Source organism: Brachypodium distachyon, chromosome 1, assembly GCF_000005505.3.
Source record: "Brachypodium distachyon strain Bd21 chromosome 1, Brachypodium_distachyon_v3.0, whole genome shotgun sequence".
Taxonomy (NCBI): Eukaryota; Viridiplantae; Streptophyta; class Magnoliopsida; order Poales; family Poaceae; genus Brachypodium; species Brachypodium distachyon.
In genome coordinates, this window is record NC_016131.3 from 50,886,491 (window position 1) to 50,902,154 (window position 15,664).

The following is a 15,664-nucleotide window of genomic DNA, read 5'->3' on the forward strand; positions in this document are numbered from 1 at the left end:
TGATGTGTGTGTGGTCAGGATGATCTCTGTGCGTATGATCAAGACCCAGCCAATGAGAAGCCAGCATGGAGATTTTGGTAGCATCCCTGGCCACCCAAACCCTTTGATCCCGATGGTCCAGCGATAAAACCCCGACGTACGTGCAACGCCCCCTGATCCTATTACCTACCCAATAAAGCTGCATAGTAGAGCAAAAGAGCAGTGAGCAAGCAAACAAGAAGAGCCAAGCAGCAATGGCCGCCCAGCTTTCCTCTGCCGCCGTCACCCTCCCTTCCATGGTCGCCGCCGCTCCCCGGAGCAGCAGCCGGCTGGTGGTGCGCGCATCGGCCGTAGGAGGGTTCCGGAAGGCGGCGGGGGCGGCTGCGGTGGCGGTGGCGGCGAGCGCGATGCTTGCGGGCGGCGCCATGGCGCAGGACGTGCTGCTGGGTGCCAACGGCGGCGTGCTGGTGTTCGAGCCGAACGAGTTCAGCGTCAAGGCCGGGGAGACGATCACGTTCAAGAACAACGCCGGGTTCCCCCACAACATCGTGTTCGACGAGGACGCCGTGCCCAGCGGCGTCGACGTCTCCAAGATCTCCCAGGAGGAGTACCTCAACGCCCCCGGCGAGACTTTCTCCGTCACGCTCACTGTCCCTGGCACCTACGGCTTCTACTGCGAGCCACATGCCGGGGCCGGCATGGTCGGCAAGGTCACCGTCAACTGATTGATGCATCGCCCGGCCCGCCTTAATTTCTCCGTTTCAAGGGTGTCAATATATGATGATGTGTTGTTATAATGTACGCGCCTGCAAACTATATACATGCAGGATCATTGATGAGCCAGCTGATACTATATATTTCTCCATCTCTGTGAGTCATATGCTTGCTCATGTATGTATTTCGAGATTCAACTGTGGCCATCGATTCAGCTCCGTATACATGTGAATGCTTGTGTGCTCTCAGTCTCATCCCATCCAAATAAGGCTTCATGGGCTATTAATTCACAAGGGCCTAGGCTGGAAAGACAGAACGGCCCAGGCCCATTATCTTTTCGTTTATACAAAACGGTCAACGGGAAGAGCATCTTCTTCAGCTCGCCAAGGAACCAAAGCAATGGCCACGGCCACGCCGTCCGCCGCCACATTCTTCTCCCCAGCACCAGCAGCACCAGCAGCAGTGCCTCGCCTTCCCCGCCACGCCAACTCCCGCCTCGCATCCACCACACTCGGACCACGAGCCTCGCTCCGACCACGAGCCTTCCTCCCGCCGCATGGGCACTGGCACGGCCCTCTGATCCCGGCCTCCGACCACTGGGGCAACTGGACCGTCCTCCTGTCCGCGGCCGCGCTGGGCGTCTGGTCCGAGAAGAGCACCCGCGCCGGGAAGGCGCTCAGCGGCGCGCTCGTCACCGTCCTCCTCGGCCTCGCCGCCAGCACCGCCGGCCTCGTCGCCGCCTCCGACGTCCCCGCCTATCGCGTCGTGCTCGAATACCTCCTCCCGCTCGCCGTTCCCTTGCTCCTCTTCGCCGCCGACCTCCGCCGCGTCCTCCGCTCCACCGGCGCCCTCCTCCTCGCCTTCCTCCTCGGATCTCGTACGTACGCGTCTTCTCATCCCCCAAATTCCCCAATTAATTAATTAATTAATTCAAGTAACCAATCAAATCGATCTAGCAATTTGGATGCAGTGGCAACAACAATTGGCACAGTCGCCACGTTCCTGCTCGTGCCCATGCGATCCCTGGGAAAAGATAATTGGAGGATCGCTGCAGCTCTTATGAGCAGACATATTGGAGGAGGTTAACTGCTAGCTACTCAAAATAAATTCAATCAATTAATTCTACAACCTCTGATCCTAAATCCTTGTCGTGGTTTTACTTCAAAATTTATACTAAAAACACGGCAAGAATTTAGGATAGGAGGGAAACCAAAAGGAGATTTGCTTAATCTCTTCTGTTTTCTCCCCCATCTTCAGCTGTCAACTACGTCGCTGTTGCAGAAGCACTCGAGGTGTCTCCATCAGTGGTAGCTGCAGGGCTAGCTGCTGACAATGTCATCTGTGCACTCTATTTCACAACTCTTTTCGCATTAGCTGCTAAAATTCCCGCACAAGAGATGCACTCACAAGGTGACTTGCAGTCTTCTCATCCCTTCTTCTTTCAAAAGCACTCAAGATATCCTGGCTGCCATTTTAAATATTTGAGCTGTTTACTTGTTAGTGATACAAGAATACCAAACCATCTGAACCACACATCTTAATTCGCCTCAGAAGATGCTGCTGAACCTACTGCTGGTGGCGATAAGTTGCCTGTTCTGCAAAGTGCGACGGCTATAGCCGTGTCCTTCGCCATATGCAAAGCAGGCAAATACATGACCAGCTTGATGGGCATACAAGGGGGAAGCCTTCCCTGCATAACGGCAATCGTCGTGGCGCTGGCAACATTGTTTCCGTCTTATATCGGAAAGCTTGCTCCTTCAGGCGAGGCCTTGGCTGTAATTCTGATGCAGGCAAGTATACTTAGCCTGAGCTCTTCAATTTGGTCACAAAGCCGCAACAAGGTGCTTAAATTATTTGAGTTTCCCTCCTTCCTGTCAATGCCCTGGCTAGGTGTTCTTTGCTGTTGTAGGAGCTAACGGGAGCATCAGCAATGTCATCAACACGACTCCTGGCATATTTGCATTTGCATTCGTGCAGATCACGGTGCATCTGCTGCTGATTCTGGGTGCTGGGAAGCTACTGGGGTTTGAGGACAAGCTGCTGCTGATAGCGTCGAATGCAAACGTCGGTGGACCGACCACCGCCTGTGGGATGGCCACCACAAAGGGCTGGACTTCCTTGATGGTCCCAGGGATTCTAGCTGGCATTTTTGGAATTGCCATTGCCACCTTCCTCGGCATCGCTTTCGGTGTGTATGTCCTCCAGTACATGTAATAGATAGATCCATATCTTCTTTTCAATCTGGCTTTCGAGCTTGGCTCTGATCAACCTTCAGTTTTCATGGTCCCCATCCAACCTTGTTGTGGTCAAACCATTGACTGGATGGAACGAATACTTCACCTGCTGAAAAAATGATGTCCCTCACCTGAGTTCTTGCTCTGATGCCAGGAATGGTTCAACAGATCCATAAGATGCATGTAAAGATGGTTCGCAAGAAAGTTCAGATAGGCACTTTCCACGTTGATGATACACCATATACATAATATGGACTGCTAAGTAAATCATTTGCAGATAAAAGTTGTAAGACTTGCTGCATTTCAAAACAGCTCTGATATTAAGTTCAGAGAACATATATATACATGAGCAATGTGAACCCTACAATGACGAACCACTGACGAACCATTTACACGAGCCAGTAATTCAGCAAACCATTTACATCTGCCAGTAATTCAGCGAACTCCATACACCAACCAAGACAAGCAAAGGGGCCATCACCAGGAGAGCCAGCCAGAGCAACCGCACGACAGAACCAGTTGATCGTCCTGTTGTTTCTGAAGATGACTCTCCAGGCACATGGTTGCTGTTCTGCAGGAGGTCTTGGTGCACACTCTGAGCAGAATCATGTTTGAGCCTCTGTGTGAGACCGGCTCCATGACGACGAGGCATCTTAATGTGTTCCGGCATGTCTTCTGCAGCAGGACAAATTTATCAAAACCTCAGCTACAGCTCGGGATATGGATGGAATATGAAAAGACTGCATCCTGCTTAAGAACTGAAAGGATGACAATTTCTTACCACTCAACGATAAATGTTGGAGCTTGTCTGTAACTTTCACTAAAGAAGCTACTTGAGTAGGGATATGCCCTGTGTCCTCAATATGCATCATATCTCCAGCCTAAGAAAGACCATGTTGATCCAATGAGTACTGTTATAAGTAAATAGAACTGGGACAAGTTAGAATCATACCATAGTTCGGGAGCCTGCATTGGCATAATCCTCATCATGGCTATTGGAAGAACTTCCTGTGCTACAACATGATCCAGCTTCATCTTCACTTTTCAAATGAGGAGTTATTATAAGCTGAGAGGCTGGTGCCCTCTGAACACCACACACAAGACGGACCCTTCTTGCTGCTGTCCCTTGCTGCAAATCAATGAAATCTTGAACTTCAGACTGCTGCATTGAAGGTGGTACTGCCCAACCCCCTTGTCCATTGGAGGCCTCTGAATTTATCATGTCACTGCTGCTCGGTTCTAACATAGAGTCCAACAAGTGTTGGGCATAAGGATTCCACAAGTCTCCACTAATGTGCGATGATTCTGTTTGAGGATCGAGCGCGAGTGGTAATTGACATTGGCTATAACATTGGGATGCCAGGTTTGCTCCGCCGTACATAATGTTAGTTTGGGGTCTTGTTTCATGATTATGACCGCTTGTATCTGATTGCAGTGTACTGAGAGCAGACAGGCAACGGGTAGCATCTGTGTCATCTGCACGCTTTGATTAGAAAAGGAAATAGAAGGAAGAAAATGTTCAGATGAGAATGTCAAATTTGATAAGAGTAATACTAAAGCTTTCTAAGCTAACCTGATCATAATAGTCTTCTCTCCAACTATCCTCAAGGGGTGCCATGCTGTTTGAGTTGGCGGTCGATGTAACTAGTGCAGTGGGATCGGACTCGGTGTTACCAGCAGGGTGCTTATCCATCTCGGCATAATCTGGATGAAGCAACATGTCTTGTATATTCTGCTCAGCTATGATACTGTCAAAATATGCCGAGAAGTCTTGGTCACCCATGTTGCCAACGAAAGGATGATCTGTGTAAGGACGCATCGGAGAACTGATGTTAGGGAATCCATCGTATCTTTGGTCGGCATGTAGGTCTGGGAGCTGGGTTAACACATCCAGAAAAGCATCTTCCTACATTTTTTTACGGAAAAAGAAGAAGATTTCTCATTGGAATGAAACACACAAGGAACAAAGGGCTGCAAAGCTAATGCAGGGAAATAAGTAGGTAATTCACATGAGAGACTCTGTCACCGTCGACAGCCGTAATAAGATTGGTGGTCATGGAGTGATCAGTAGTAGTTGGTTTGGTTGCAGTGAGCAGGCTCAAATCAGATGTCATGGAGGTGGTGGCCTTATCTTGGTCATCACCGCCATTCTGCAGGTCGCTTCGAGACGATTTGGACGGTGTCTCGCCGTCTTGCTTGTTAAACAGGCGGTAGAGAACGAAGCTACCCTGAACAACAAAGCAAGAAGGAAATATACATCTGTTCAGAGAGGAGTACTAGTATGTTGTTATGACAGGAAATGGGGATCTAAGTAAGAACAAGTGAGGTGAAACGGAAGCAAGATGGATTTACGTTTCGGCCTGATTGGAAGCTGGGCTCGGCGGCGCGGTACTCGTGGATGATCCATGGGGTGCGGAGGCCGCGGGGAGCCCTGCCGCGGTGGAAGACGAGGGTCTTCTTGATGCCGATGAGGGTTTTGTTGTTGTTGGAGGAGGAGGAGCGGATGAGGCGGTCCTTGCCGGTGGCCTTCCAGTAGCCGGCGGCGGTGGAGCGGTTGGAGCGGGGGCTCTTGCCGGGGTACTTTGGGCGGTCGCGGCGGGCGAAGAAGAACCACTCCGGGTCGTCGGACTTGATGACGGACTTGGAAGGGAGGTCCCATGGCTCGCAGCTCGACAGGTCCACGTCGGGGATCACCAGCAGGTCCGGGTGCCGGTGCCCGGCGATCTTGCCCTTCAGGTAGTGTCTCACCAGCTCCTCGTCCGTCGGCCGGAAGCGGAACCCCACCGGCAGAACCTCCGCCGCCGCAGACATCGCCACTGCTTTCCCCATTCCTTCTTCTTTTCTGACTCGTCGTCGACTACAGCTGTGTTTCTATACAATTTGCAGTTTTACTCTATCTATATATTTACTAATATAATATAGTGAACGCACATAATTTTGTCTTTGGTCAGTACTCTAAATTTTGACCACTAATATACCTGAATGTATCTGAATTGAGCATCAAAATAAATAAAAGATATATTTCATGCCATTTTGTTTTACATAAAGATCCTTCCCAAACGAAAGAGCTTCGCAGCAAGAATGAGCCTCGAGACTCAACAGTAGGAGTAGGGATGTCAACGGGCACACGATACCCGCTTACGCGACAGGGTTTTACCGGGTTTGGTAAAAAACGATCCGCAGTTTTGCGAATGGAAAATCATGTACCGACGGGTTTGGCGTACGGTATGGTATTGGAAATTCCAAACCCGTTTACCTGCTTACCCACACCTACAGTTTTCAGCCCAGTACAAGAGGCCCATTAACCCAGTTCCGACGGCGCACGTCCGAAGCACGTTGCCTATCCCATCCGTTCAGGTGCCTTCATTGCCGTGATTCAAGGAACCGACGAAGCAGATTTCAAGGTGAAAGCAAAGCACTGACAACTTTGTCTTCCACGCATGGAATCGAGCTAGCTTTTTTCCCACGGCCACAGAATGAGAAGACTAACCCCAAGGAACCTGGATTGCGAAAAGTGGGCCCGCCGAGGTTTTCTAAAAATCACCCATCATAAGCGAGCAATCAGCGCTTCTTTCGGTGAAATCTTGCACCTTCGACGAAGATGGTCCCGCCGTCTTACGAAACGAGTGGGTTAGCACGGGACTGACACATAGGAAGTTAGGGTGGACAGTTCCGACGGCGCACGTCCGAAGCACGTCGCCTACTCCATCCGTTCAGGTGCCTTGATTGCCGCGATTCAAGGAACCGACGAAGCAGATTTCAAGGTGAAAGCAAAGCACTGACAACTTTGTCTTCCAGGCATGGAATCGAGCTAGGTTTTTTCCCACGGCCACAAAATGGCAAGCCTAACCCCCAAGGAACCTGGATTGCGAAAAGTGGGCGCGCGGAGGTTTTCTAAAAATCACCCATCATAAGCGAGCAATCAGCGCTTCTTTCGGTGAAATCTTGCACCTTCGACGAAGATGGTCCCGCCGTCTTACGAAACGAGTGGGTTAGCACGGGACTGACACATAGGAAGTTAGGGTGGACAGTTCCGACGGCGCACGTCCGAAGCACGTCGCCTACTCCATCCGTTCAGGTGCCTTGATTGCCGCGATTCAAAGAACCGACGAAGCAGATTTTAAGGTGAAAGCAAAGCACTGACAACTTTGTCTTCCAGGCATGGAATCGAGCTAGGTTTTTTCCCACGGCCACAAAATGGCAAGCCTAACCCCCAAGGAACCTGGATTGCGAAAAGTGGGCCCGCGGAGGTTTTTCTAAAAATCATCCATCATAAGCGAGCAATAGGCGCTTCTTTTGGTGAAATCTTGCACCTCCGACGAAGATGGTCGCGCCGTCTTTTGAAACGAATGGGGTAGCACGGGGCTGACACATAGTAAGATAGGGTCGACAGTTCCGACGGCGCACGTCCGAAGCACGTTGCCCCAGGGAACCTGGATTCAACGATTGCCGCGATTCAAGGAACCGACGAAGCAGATTTCAAGGTGAAAGCAAAGCACTGACAACTTTGTCTTCCAGGCATGGAATCAAGCTAGCTTTTTTCCCACGGCCGCAGAATGAGAAGACTAACCCCGGGGGACCTGGATTGCGAAAAGTGGGCCCGCGGAGGTTTTTCTAAAAATCACCCATCATAAGCAAGCAATCAGCGCTTCTTTCGGTGAAATCCTGCACCTTCGACGAAGATGGTCCCGCCGTCTTACGAAACGAGTGGGTTAGCACGGGGCTGACACATAGGAAGTTAGGGTGCACAGTTCCGACGGCGCACGTCCGAAGCACGTCGCCTACCCCATCCGTTCAGGTGCTTTGATTGCTGCGATTCAAAGAACCGACGAAGCAGATTTTAAGGTGAAAGCAAAGCACTTACAACTTTGCCTTTGAGGCATGGAATCGAGCTAGGTTTTTTCCCATGGCCGCAAAATGGCAAGCCTAACCCCCAGGGAACCTGGATTGCACAAAGTGGGCCCGCGGAGGTTTTTCTAAAAATCATCCATCATAAGTGAGCAATCAACGCTTCTTTCGGTGAAATCTTGCACCTCCGACGAAGATGGTCGTGCCGTCTTTCGAAACGAGTGGGGTAGCACGGGGCTGACACATAGTAAGATAGGGTCGACAGTTCCGACGGCGCACGTCCGAACCCCAGGGAACCTGGATTGCGAAAAGTGGGCCCGCGGAGGTTTTTCTAAAAATCACCCATCATAAGCGAGCAATCAACGCTTCTTTCGGTGAAATCTTGCACCTTGGACGAAGATGGTCCCACCGTCTTACGAAACGAGTGGGGTAGCACGGGGCTGACACATAGGAAGTTAGGGTGGACAGTTCCGACGGCACACGTCTGAAGCACGTTGCCTACCCCATCCGTTCAGGTGCCTTGATTGCTGCGATTCAAGAAACAGACAAAGCAGATTTTAAGGTGAAAGCAAAGCACTGACAACTTTGCCTTCCAGGCATGGAATCAAGCTAGGTTTTTTTTCACGGCCGCAGAATGACAAGACTAACCCTAGGGAACCTGGATTGTGAAAAGGGGTACGCCTAGCGTTATGGTTAGACCATGTTCTAGCTTATTCAGAACCTTTTGTTGAATTGCTCCAAGCATTCATCTGAAAGTATATAATTCCTCTTTGTTTCGATCAGGAATTTTACCTACACCATATTCGTTTCGATAGGGTGTTTTATCTACTGAAAGTTTGAGCGTAATCTGTCGTTCCGCTGGGAATTGGAAGATTGTGAAACCGCTTGTGCTCGGCAGACTACTGCGCAAGTGTGTGTAGTTGAGAATTTCCATTGGGTTGCAAGTTCGTCGTGCGGCGATGGGTGAACAGCCGGAAGATTTGTAGAATCATACAAGTTATCCTCGTTTCTCTCTGAGAAGATCGGGCCACCCCTTATCAAGCTTTGTTTGGTGTGCTCATCTTAGTACCTCAAATGGACACGTTCCGGATCAAAGTTGAGGACCGACTCCGATTTGACCGAATTATCCGTCCTAGTGAGGGACCATGCCTACTGAGTCCGTACAAGTGGTCTAGTCTTGTTTCGCTTCGATGAGTTGCTTTGTTTGGTGCGCTCATCGTAGTACCTCAAATGGACACGTTCTGGATCAAAGTTGAGCACCGACTCCGATTTGGCCGAATTGTCCGTCCTAAAGAGGGACCATGCCTAGCGAGGCCGTACAAGTGGTCTAGTCTTGTTTCGCTTCGATGGGTAGCTTTGTTTGGTGTGCTCATGCTTGTACCTCAAACGGAGCCGTTTCGGATCAAAGTTGAGCACCGACTCCGATTTGGCAGAATTGTCCGTTCTAGTGAGGGACCTTGCCCAGCGAGTCCGTACAAGTGGTCTAGTCTTGTTTCGCTTCGATGAGTAGTTTTATTTGGTGTGCTCATCCTAGTATCTCAAACGGACCCGTTCCGGATCAAAGTTTAGCACCGACTCCGATTTGGCAGAATTGTCCGTCCTAGTGAGGGACCTTGCCCAGCGAGTCCGTACAAGTGGTCTAGTCTTCTTTCGCTTCGATGAGTAGTTTTATTTGGTGTGCTCATCCTAGTATCTCAAACGGACCCGTTCCGGATCAAAGTTTAGCACCAACTCCAATGTAGCCGATTTGTCCGTCCTAGTGAGGGACCATTCCTAGCGAGTCCGTACAAGTGGTCTAGTCTTGTTTCGCTTCGATGACTAGTTTTGTTTGGTGTGCTTATCCTAATACCTCAAATGGACCCGTTCCGGATCAAAGTTTAGCACCGACTCCAGATTTGGCCGATTTGGCCGTCTTAGTGAGGGACCATGCCTAGCGAATCCGTACAAGTGGTCTAGTCTTGTTTCGTTTCGATAAGGAGCTTTGTTTGGTCTTCTCATCCTAATACCTCAAACGGACCCGTTCCGGATCAAAGTTTAGCACCGACTCCAGATTTGGCCGATTTGGCCGTCTTAGTGAGGGACCATGCCTAGCGAATCCGTACAAGTGGTCTAGTCTTGTTTCGTTTCGATAAGGAGCTTTGTTTGGTCTTCTCATCCTAATACCTCAAACGGACCCGTTCAGGATCAAAGTTTAGCACCGACTTCAGATTTGGCCGATTTGGCCGTCTTAGTGAGGGACCATGCCTAGCGAATCCGTACAAGTGGTCTAGTCTTGTTTCGTTTCGATAAGGAGCTTTGTTTGGTCTTCTCATCCTAGTACCTCAAACGGACCCATTCCGGATCAAAGTTTAGCACCGACTCCAGATTTGGCCGATTTGGCCGTCTTAGTGAGGGACCATGCCTAACGAATCCGTACAAGTGGTCTAGTCTTGTTTCGTTTCGATAAGGAGCTTTGTTTGGTCTTCTCATCCTAGTACCTCAAACGGACCCATTCCGGATCAAAGTTTAGCACCGACTCCAGATTTGGCCGATTTGGCCGTCCTAGTGACAGACCATGCCTAGCGAGTCCGTACAAGTGGTCTAGTCTTGTTTCGTTTCGATAAGGAGCTTTGTTTGGTCTTCTCATCCTAGTACCTCAAACGGACCCGTTCCGGATCAAAGTTTAGCACCGACTCCGATTTTTCCGAATTGTCCGTCGTAGTGAGGGACCATGCCTAGCGAGTCCGTACAAGTGGTCTTGTCTTGTTTCGCTTCGATGAGTAGCTTTCTTCGTTGTGCTCATGCTAGTACCTCAAACGGACCCGTTCCGGATCAAAGTTTACAACCGACTCTGATTTTTCCAAATTGTCCGTCGTAGTGAGGGACCATGCTTAGCATGTCCGCACAAGTGGTCTTGTCTTGTTTCGCTTCGACGAGTAGTTTTGTTTGGTGTGCTCATCCTAGTACCTCAAACGGACCCGTCTCGGATCAAAGTTTAGGACCGACTCCAGATTTGGCCGATTTGGCCATCCTGGTGACGGACCATGGCTGGCGAGTTCGTACGGGTGGCCTAGTCTTGTTTCGATTCAATGAGTAAATTTGTTTGGTGTGCAGGGGTCGCAGGCACGGTAGCTCTTGCCCCCTGGTTTGTAGCCGAGGAAGACCATGGGCGTGCTCCTGTCATCCAGGTTCTTCAGGCTGGGGCACGCGTTATTGACGTGGGGGACACAACCGAACGGGCGAAGGAAGGGCACATCTGGCTTGCGCCCATGCCAGGCATCGAATGGCGTCATCCCCTCCACGCTCTTGGTGTAAGATCTATTCAGCACGAAAACAGCAGTGGATACGGCCTCGCCCCAGAACTCTGACGGGACGCCCTTCGCCTTGAGCATGCTGCGGGCCATGCCCATGACAGTCTGGTTGCGGCGCTCCACCACGTCGTTCTGCTGAGGGGAGTACGGCGCGGTGAGGTTCCGTTGCATGCCACGGTCGGCGCAGTTTTCGGCGAAGTCCTTCGACGTGAACTCACCGCCGTGCTCAGTCCTGAACGTGCGCAGCTTGTGCCCAGACTCGACCTCGACACCGTCCTGAAACCGCCGGATCGCATCCGCGGCCTCATCCTTCGTGCACAGCAGCACCAGCCACATGTAGTGGTTGTAGTCGTCGACGAGGAGGAGGAAATAGCACTTTCCTCCCGGCGTGGCAGGCGTGGTGAGGCCGCACATATCGCCATGGACGAGATCCAGAGCACCCTTTGCTCGATGCTTGGCCACCTGTGGGAACGGCACGTGCCGGTGCTTTCGTGCCGGTGCTTTCCGGCGAGACAGGCCTCGCATATCTGCTCCACGTGCTCGATGATCAGCATCCCTCGCACCATCTGGCACCGCCCAAGCTTCTGCATCCCCTTGAAGTGTTGGTGGCCGAAGCGCTCGTGCCAGCGCCACGCCTCGTCGGTCCTGCTCGCGGCGAGGCACACCGGATTGATCTGCTTCAAGTTGGCGATGTAGAGCCTGGCCTTGTTCCAACGTACCTGCACCAGGAGCTTGAGGGAGGGGTCATGCACCGTCATGAGGCCGTGCTCGATGTGCATCGCGCACCCGATCTCATCGAGTTGCCCCACGCTGATGATGTTGCTCTTCAGCCACGGGATCCAGTAGACGTTCGTCAGCGTGTGATGTCGACCGTCAGCTGCCGCGAACAGCACCGTATCGCGCCCATGGATGTCGACGAGGGAGCTGTCGCCGAACTTGACCTTGCCGCCAATCTTGCGATCCAGCTCGGAGAATGCGGCGTCATCAGTTGTCATATGGTTAGATGCTCCAGTGTCCAGCTACCAAGCGATGTCGATGTCCGTCGGCGTGCGCTTGAGGAAAGCACGCGTGCGCTCCTCGTTGAGGCACACACGCTCCTCCACCAGGTGTTCGTCCAGCATGGGGAGACCCACACTGGCCGTGACGGCAGCCGGTTCCGCGGCAGCAGCAGGCGCGTCGTCGTCCGGCGTGGCGAGGGCGAGGAGCAGCTTCGGTTCGTCATCTTTGACCTGCACCAGATGTGCCTCGTCCTTCTTCTTCCAGCAGTCGTGTGCCCAGTGGCCTATCTTGCCGCAGTAGCGGCATTTGTCCTTGGCCACGTCGTTGGCACCGGCGTCGCGAGGCCCGCCGTCCTTGGCCGCGGGGGCATCGCGCATGCGCCTTGCCCTTGCTGCGGCGCTGCTTGCTGCCGCTGCCGGATGAACTATTACCGGCGCGCTTCATGCGCACCTGCCACTCCTCCTCTCTGAGAAGAGCTTGCCGCCGGGCTGCTCATCGTCCTCTTCATCGCGCTCCTCGACCACGTGCAGGTAGACCACCAGCTCGTCCAGGGACATCTCCTTGAGGTCCATCATGCTCTCAATGGACCACGCGAGCTGCTTGTATTTCTTCGGCACGACGCGAAAGAGCTTCAGCAGCATCTTCTTGTCATCGACCGAATCTCCCAGCTCCCCGAGCTCGTTCACGACCGCCTGGAGACGCACAGCGAAATCATCAACGGTCTCACCGGGCTTGAACTTGATGCGCTCATACTGAGTCCGGCAAGTTTGCGCACGCCATTCGTGCGCGTACTCTGCTCCGATCCGCAACGTCTTGATGTTAAAATAATAATTATAATTTTCTTTATAACTTCTGTGCAAAACTAGAAAAAAGGAGAAAAAAAATTAGCATGCTCCTTTGCGTGCCAAAGATATTTTGGCTGACCCTTTAGGGTAAAGTTTAAAAGTCATTAAGTTATGACGATGCATGTGTAGTTATAGTTTACTTTAGAAAAGAGAATAAGAAATCCAAAAAAATCGTCTCACATTCAGAAATATATGGACCGTGCGTATATATATACAAGAGCTGCAGCTGCAGGATATTTATCATGTGAATATGAACCAAATTTAAAACAAAATAAGTCATATATACAGGCATGCACAGCCACACGGGCCGGCCACCTATATATAGCGCGAGGAAATTCAACTTACAGGAATCAAGCGTACGCACGTAGGAATGTACTCTATGACCAAATTCAGGTGGCCGGTTGGCCAATCACAGGCAGTAGCACGCACTGGCATACGCTGAAACCCGTATATAGCATAGCATTCTACGCTCCCCACGCCACGCCAAGACCGCGGAGAAGAACCGTTCCTACTATATCGACGAGGGCGGCAAAGGGGCCGGCCGGCCGATCGACTAGTTTACCCATCGGTGTCTCCATCCGATCAACGCCAAAACTACACGACAACTTAAGCCGTGTCCATCAACCACCCTCGATCGATCCCTATGCTAATGCTAGCAAACTAGCTAGCTTAGCAGTGTTCTGTACCTGTCACTATATAGCACACCTGCTCTTGTTACCTTCCCAACTCCTCAACACACATTTCTCCAAGCTACTGCCCCCAAACCCTAGAAACTTCAGAGAGAATTAAATAAACACCCTCGCAGCCCAGCTTTTGACAAGGTCGCATGGAAGGAGATGGCTTCAGCAAGAGCGGGTCGCCGGAGGAGTCCGGGGCGCGGCGGGCGCCGGCGTACTACGAGTGCAGCTTCTGCAAGAGGGGATTCACCAACGCGCAGGCGCTCGGCGGGCACATGAACATCCACCGGAAGGATCGTGGCGGAGCCGGCGGCAAGTCCCGTGGTGCAGCGCCGCCGGCCGGGCAGCAAGACGGTGCTGGTGGGGATCAGGTTCACCTGGGCCTTACCTTGGGGAGGAACGAGGACAGCAGGGATGGCTTGGACTTGGAGCTCAGGCTTGGCCACTACCCTTATAACTAGCGCTCGCTAGCCATGTATTTGTGCATTGATAATTAATTTCGTTTACTAGTGGAAGGAATACATAGCTTCGTGCTACTACTGATTGATCGCTAAGCAGGCCATTTCATATTTGGTTTCCTGTTTTATTTGATTCGGTAGTTTGGTTAATTTCTAGTTTGCAACAAAAGCATAAGAAAGTCATAGACCACACGAGGAATATATATGGCTGCGTGCATCGATCGAAGCAGATCGGTCATCCTCTGTTTCGGAAAAAAATGAGGAATATATATGGTCAGTCATCGAGGCTGTTGTTTGTCCAATCTTCGTGTAAATATGTATGTGGAATGCATATGGTCTACTTGAGGATTTTGTTAACTGATATCTGTATTCTCTGAACCTGTCCTCAAATGTGGAGGTCTAATTTTCTTAAGACCTTCTTAACTTTTTAACATGGGAGCACACTACGTATAAACCCCCGGGTCCCTCCGCAGAATGGCTATACAGGAAGCAAGGCACTCATAGGTGGTGACTGTAGTATTTTGTCAGGTTTCAACAAAAGAGAGTCAACGAGTAACCACTAACGGAAGGGAAATTGTGCCCATCAGTAGTCTATAGGTAGTAGCACTAACGGTGGAATTTCCTGCCCGTCAATGATGATGTGCATTAGCGATGGACCAAGTTTGTTGCCCATCAATGATACTTGGCCAAAAACTATATATAACCCCCAAGCCCTAAACCAATTTTCCACTCTCCTCCCCATAACTCTCTCTCCCTCCCTCCCTCTTTGTGCTATCACCTCGCCCTCAACATCACGCCACTAGCCTCCTCGGCGTCAACTTTGTGCGGTGCTGGCCGTCTCGCCCTCCGCCGGATCCATTATGCTCCTACCTCGTCGAGGTTGTCCTGGCCGTGTGTTGGTGGCTGACAATCTACCTCGCGCCTAGCACTCAACCTCGTGCACTGTACAACAAGACTGTGGATCCATGACGATTTCACCATGACGGTCTGACGTACCGTCACAGATCGCCCAGAACGGTGTTGGTCCGACTCATAGCATCACAGATCGAGGTAAGGCCCATGGACCGCATGATGCGTGTAAAGTGCATACATGAACTTTGTTGTTTATTACCTTAGTTTCCATGATATTTGCATCACTTTTGATGTTATTAACCATGTTTCTAATGATTCATGTTTTTGACGTGTTAGGAGCTATGTAACTCCAATGGACCTGAAAATTTAGGGGGATAACTTTTTCATCAAGACAAAGACTGCGTGCAAAGGAAGCCCGAAGGGGAGCAGCCAGGGTCAAGATGGGGCCCATGACGCGGTGTTGGCGTCCAAAATCTGACACCGGGGATGCTAGACACCCCTTTTTTACGTTCAGTAGTGGCACCGGTACTGCTTCGACGATTCACACGAAGACTCACTCGAACTCAAGAAGCACACCAAAGATTTGACCCAGATTCGGGCCGCACGGAGGCGTAATACCCTACATCCTGCTCTGTGTTTATGCCTTCTGGGTGAATGGATTACAAGGGTCCCGGGGGACGCTCGCTAGCTCCGGGGGACAACTTCCTACCACAGGATTGCTCTTGCTAGTACTACTGAGTGCCTGGGTTTTGAACGCTTTCTAAGTCG

General features: G+C 51.3%; 4 protein-coding genes and 1 long non-coding RNA gene across 10 annotated transcripts; 4 read left to right on the forward strand and 1 right to left on the reverse strand.

Moving 5' to 3' along the window:
* Positions 1 to 141: 141 nt before the first annotated feature.
* On the forward strand, positions 142 to 934 carry LOC100827604 (plastocyanin, chloroplastic). Its single transcript, XM_003557244.4, has one exon. It carries the CDS (start codon positions 234 to 236, stop codon positions 702 to 704), a length of 471 nt encoding a protein of 156 aa, XP_003557292.1. The 5' UTR covers positions 142 to 233; the 3' UTR covers positions 705 to 934.
* Positions 893 to 3,377, forward strand: LOC100845047 (uncharacterized membrane protein YjcL). 6 transcript variants are annotated; one of them, XM_024457292.1, is made up of 6 exons: positions 893 to 1,574; positions 1,650 to 1,774; positions 1,951 to 2,103; positions 2,245 to 2,483; positions 2,584 to 2,881; positions 3,082 to 3,377. In XM_024457292.1, the coding sequence occupies exons 1-6, from the start codon at positions 925 to 927 to the stop codon at positions 3,174 to 3,176; spliced, it is 1,560 nt and encodes a 519-aa protein (XP_024313060.1). In that variant the 5' UTR covers positions 893 to 924; the 3' UTR covers positions 3,177 to 3,377. The 6 variants fall into 6 exon arrangements, with proteins under 6 accessions (XP_024313060.1, XP_024313061.1, XP_014751886.2 ...); XM_024457293.1 differs by having other exon boundaries at positions 2,248 to 2,483; XM_014896400.2 differs by having other exon boundaries at positions 893 to 1,570; positions 1,664 to 1,774.
* Positions 3,206 to 5,789, reverse strand: LOC100845355 (protein NTM1-like 9). The gene is made up of 6 exons (XM_010229855.3): positions 5,280 to 5,789; positions 4,937 to 5,155; positions 4,501 to 4,833; positions 3,880 to 4,410; positions 3,709 to 3,808; positions 3,206 to 3,602 (listed from the first exon to the last, which is right to left on the reverse strand). The coding sequence occupies exons 1-6, from the start codon at positions 5,754 to 5,756 to the stop codon at positions 3,346 to 3,348; spliced, it is 1,917 nt and encodes a 638-aa protein (XP_010228157.1). The 5' UTR covers positions 5,757 to 5,789; the 3' UTR covers positions 3,206 to 3,345.
* LOC112269872 lies at positions 4,148 to 4,501 on the forward strand. Its single transcript, XR_002962088.1, has 2 exons — positions 4,148 to 4,290; positions 4,363 to 4,501. It is a non-coding gene; the product is annotated as an uncharacterized LOC112269872 (long non-coding RNA).
* A 7,802-nt stretch (positions 5,790 to 13,591) lies between the features above and the next one.
* Positions 13,592 to 14,346, forward strand: LOC104581666. The gene has a single exon (XM_010229856.3). The coding sequence runs from the start codon at positions 13,736 to 13,738 to the stop codon at positions 14,045 to 14,047; it is 312 nt and encodes a 103-aa protein (XP_010228158.1). The 5' UTR covers positions 13,592 to 13,735; the 3' UTR covers positions 14,048 to 14,346.
* Positions 14,347 to 15,664: the final 1,318 nt, after the last annotated feature.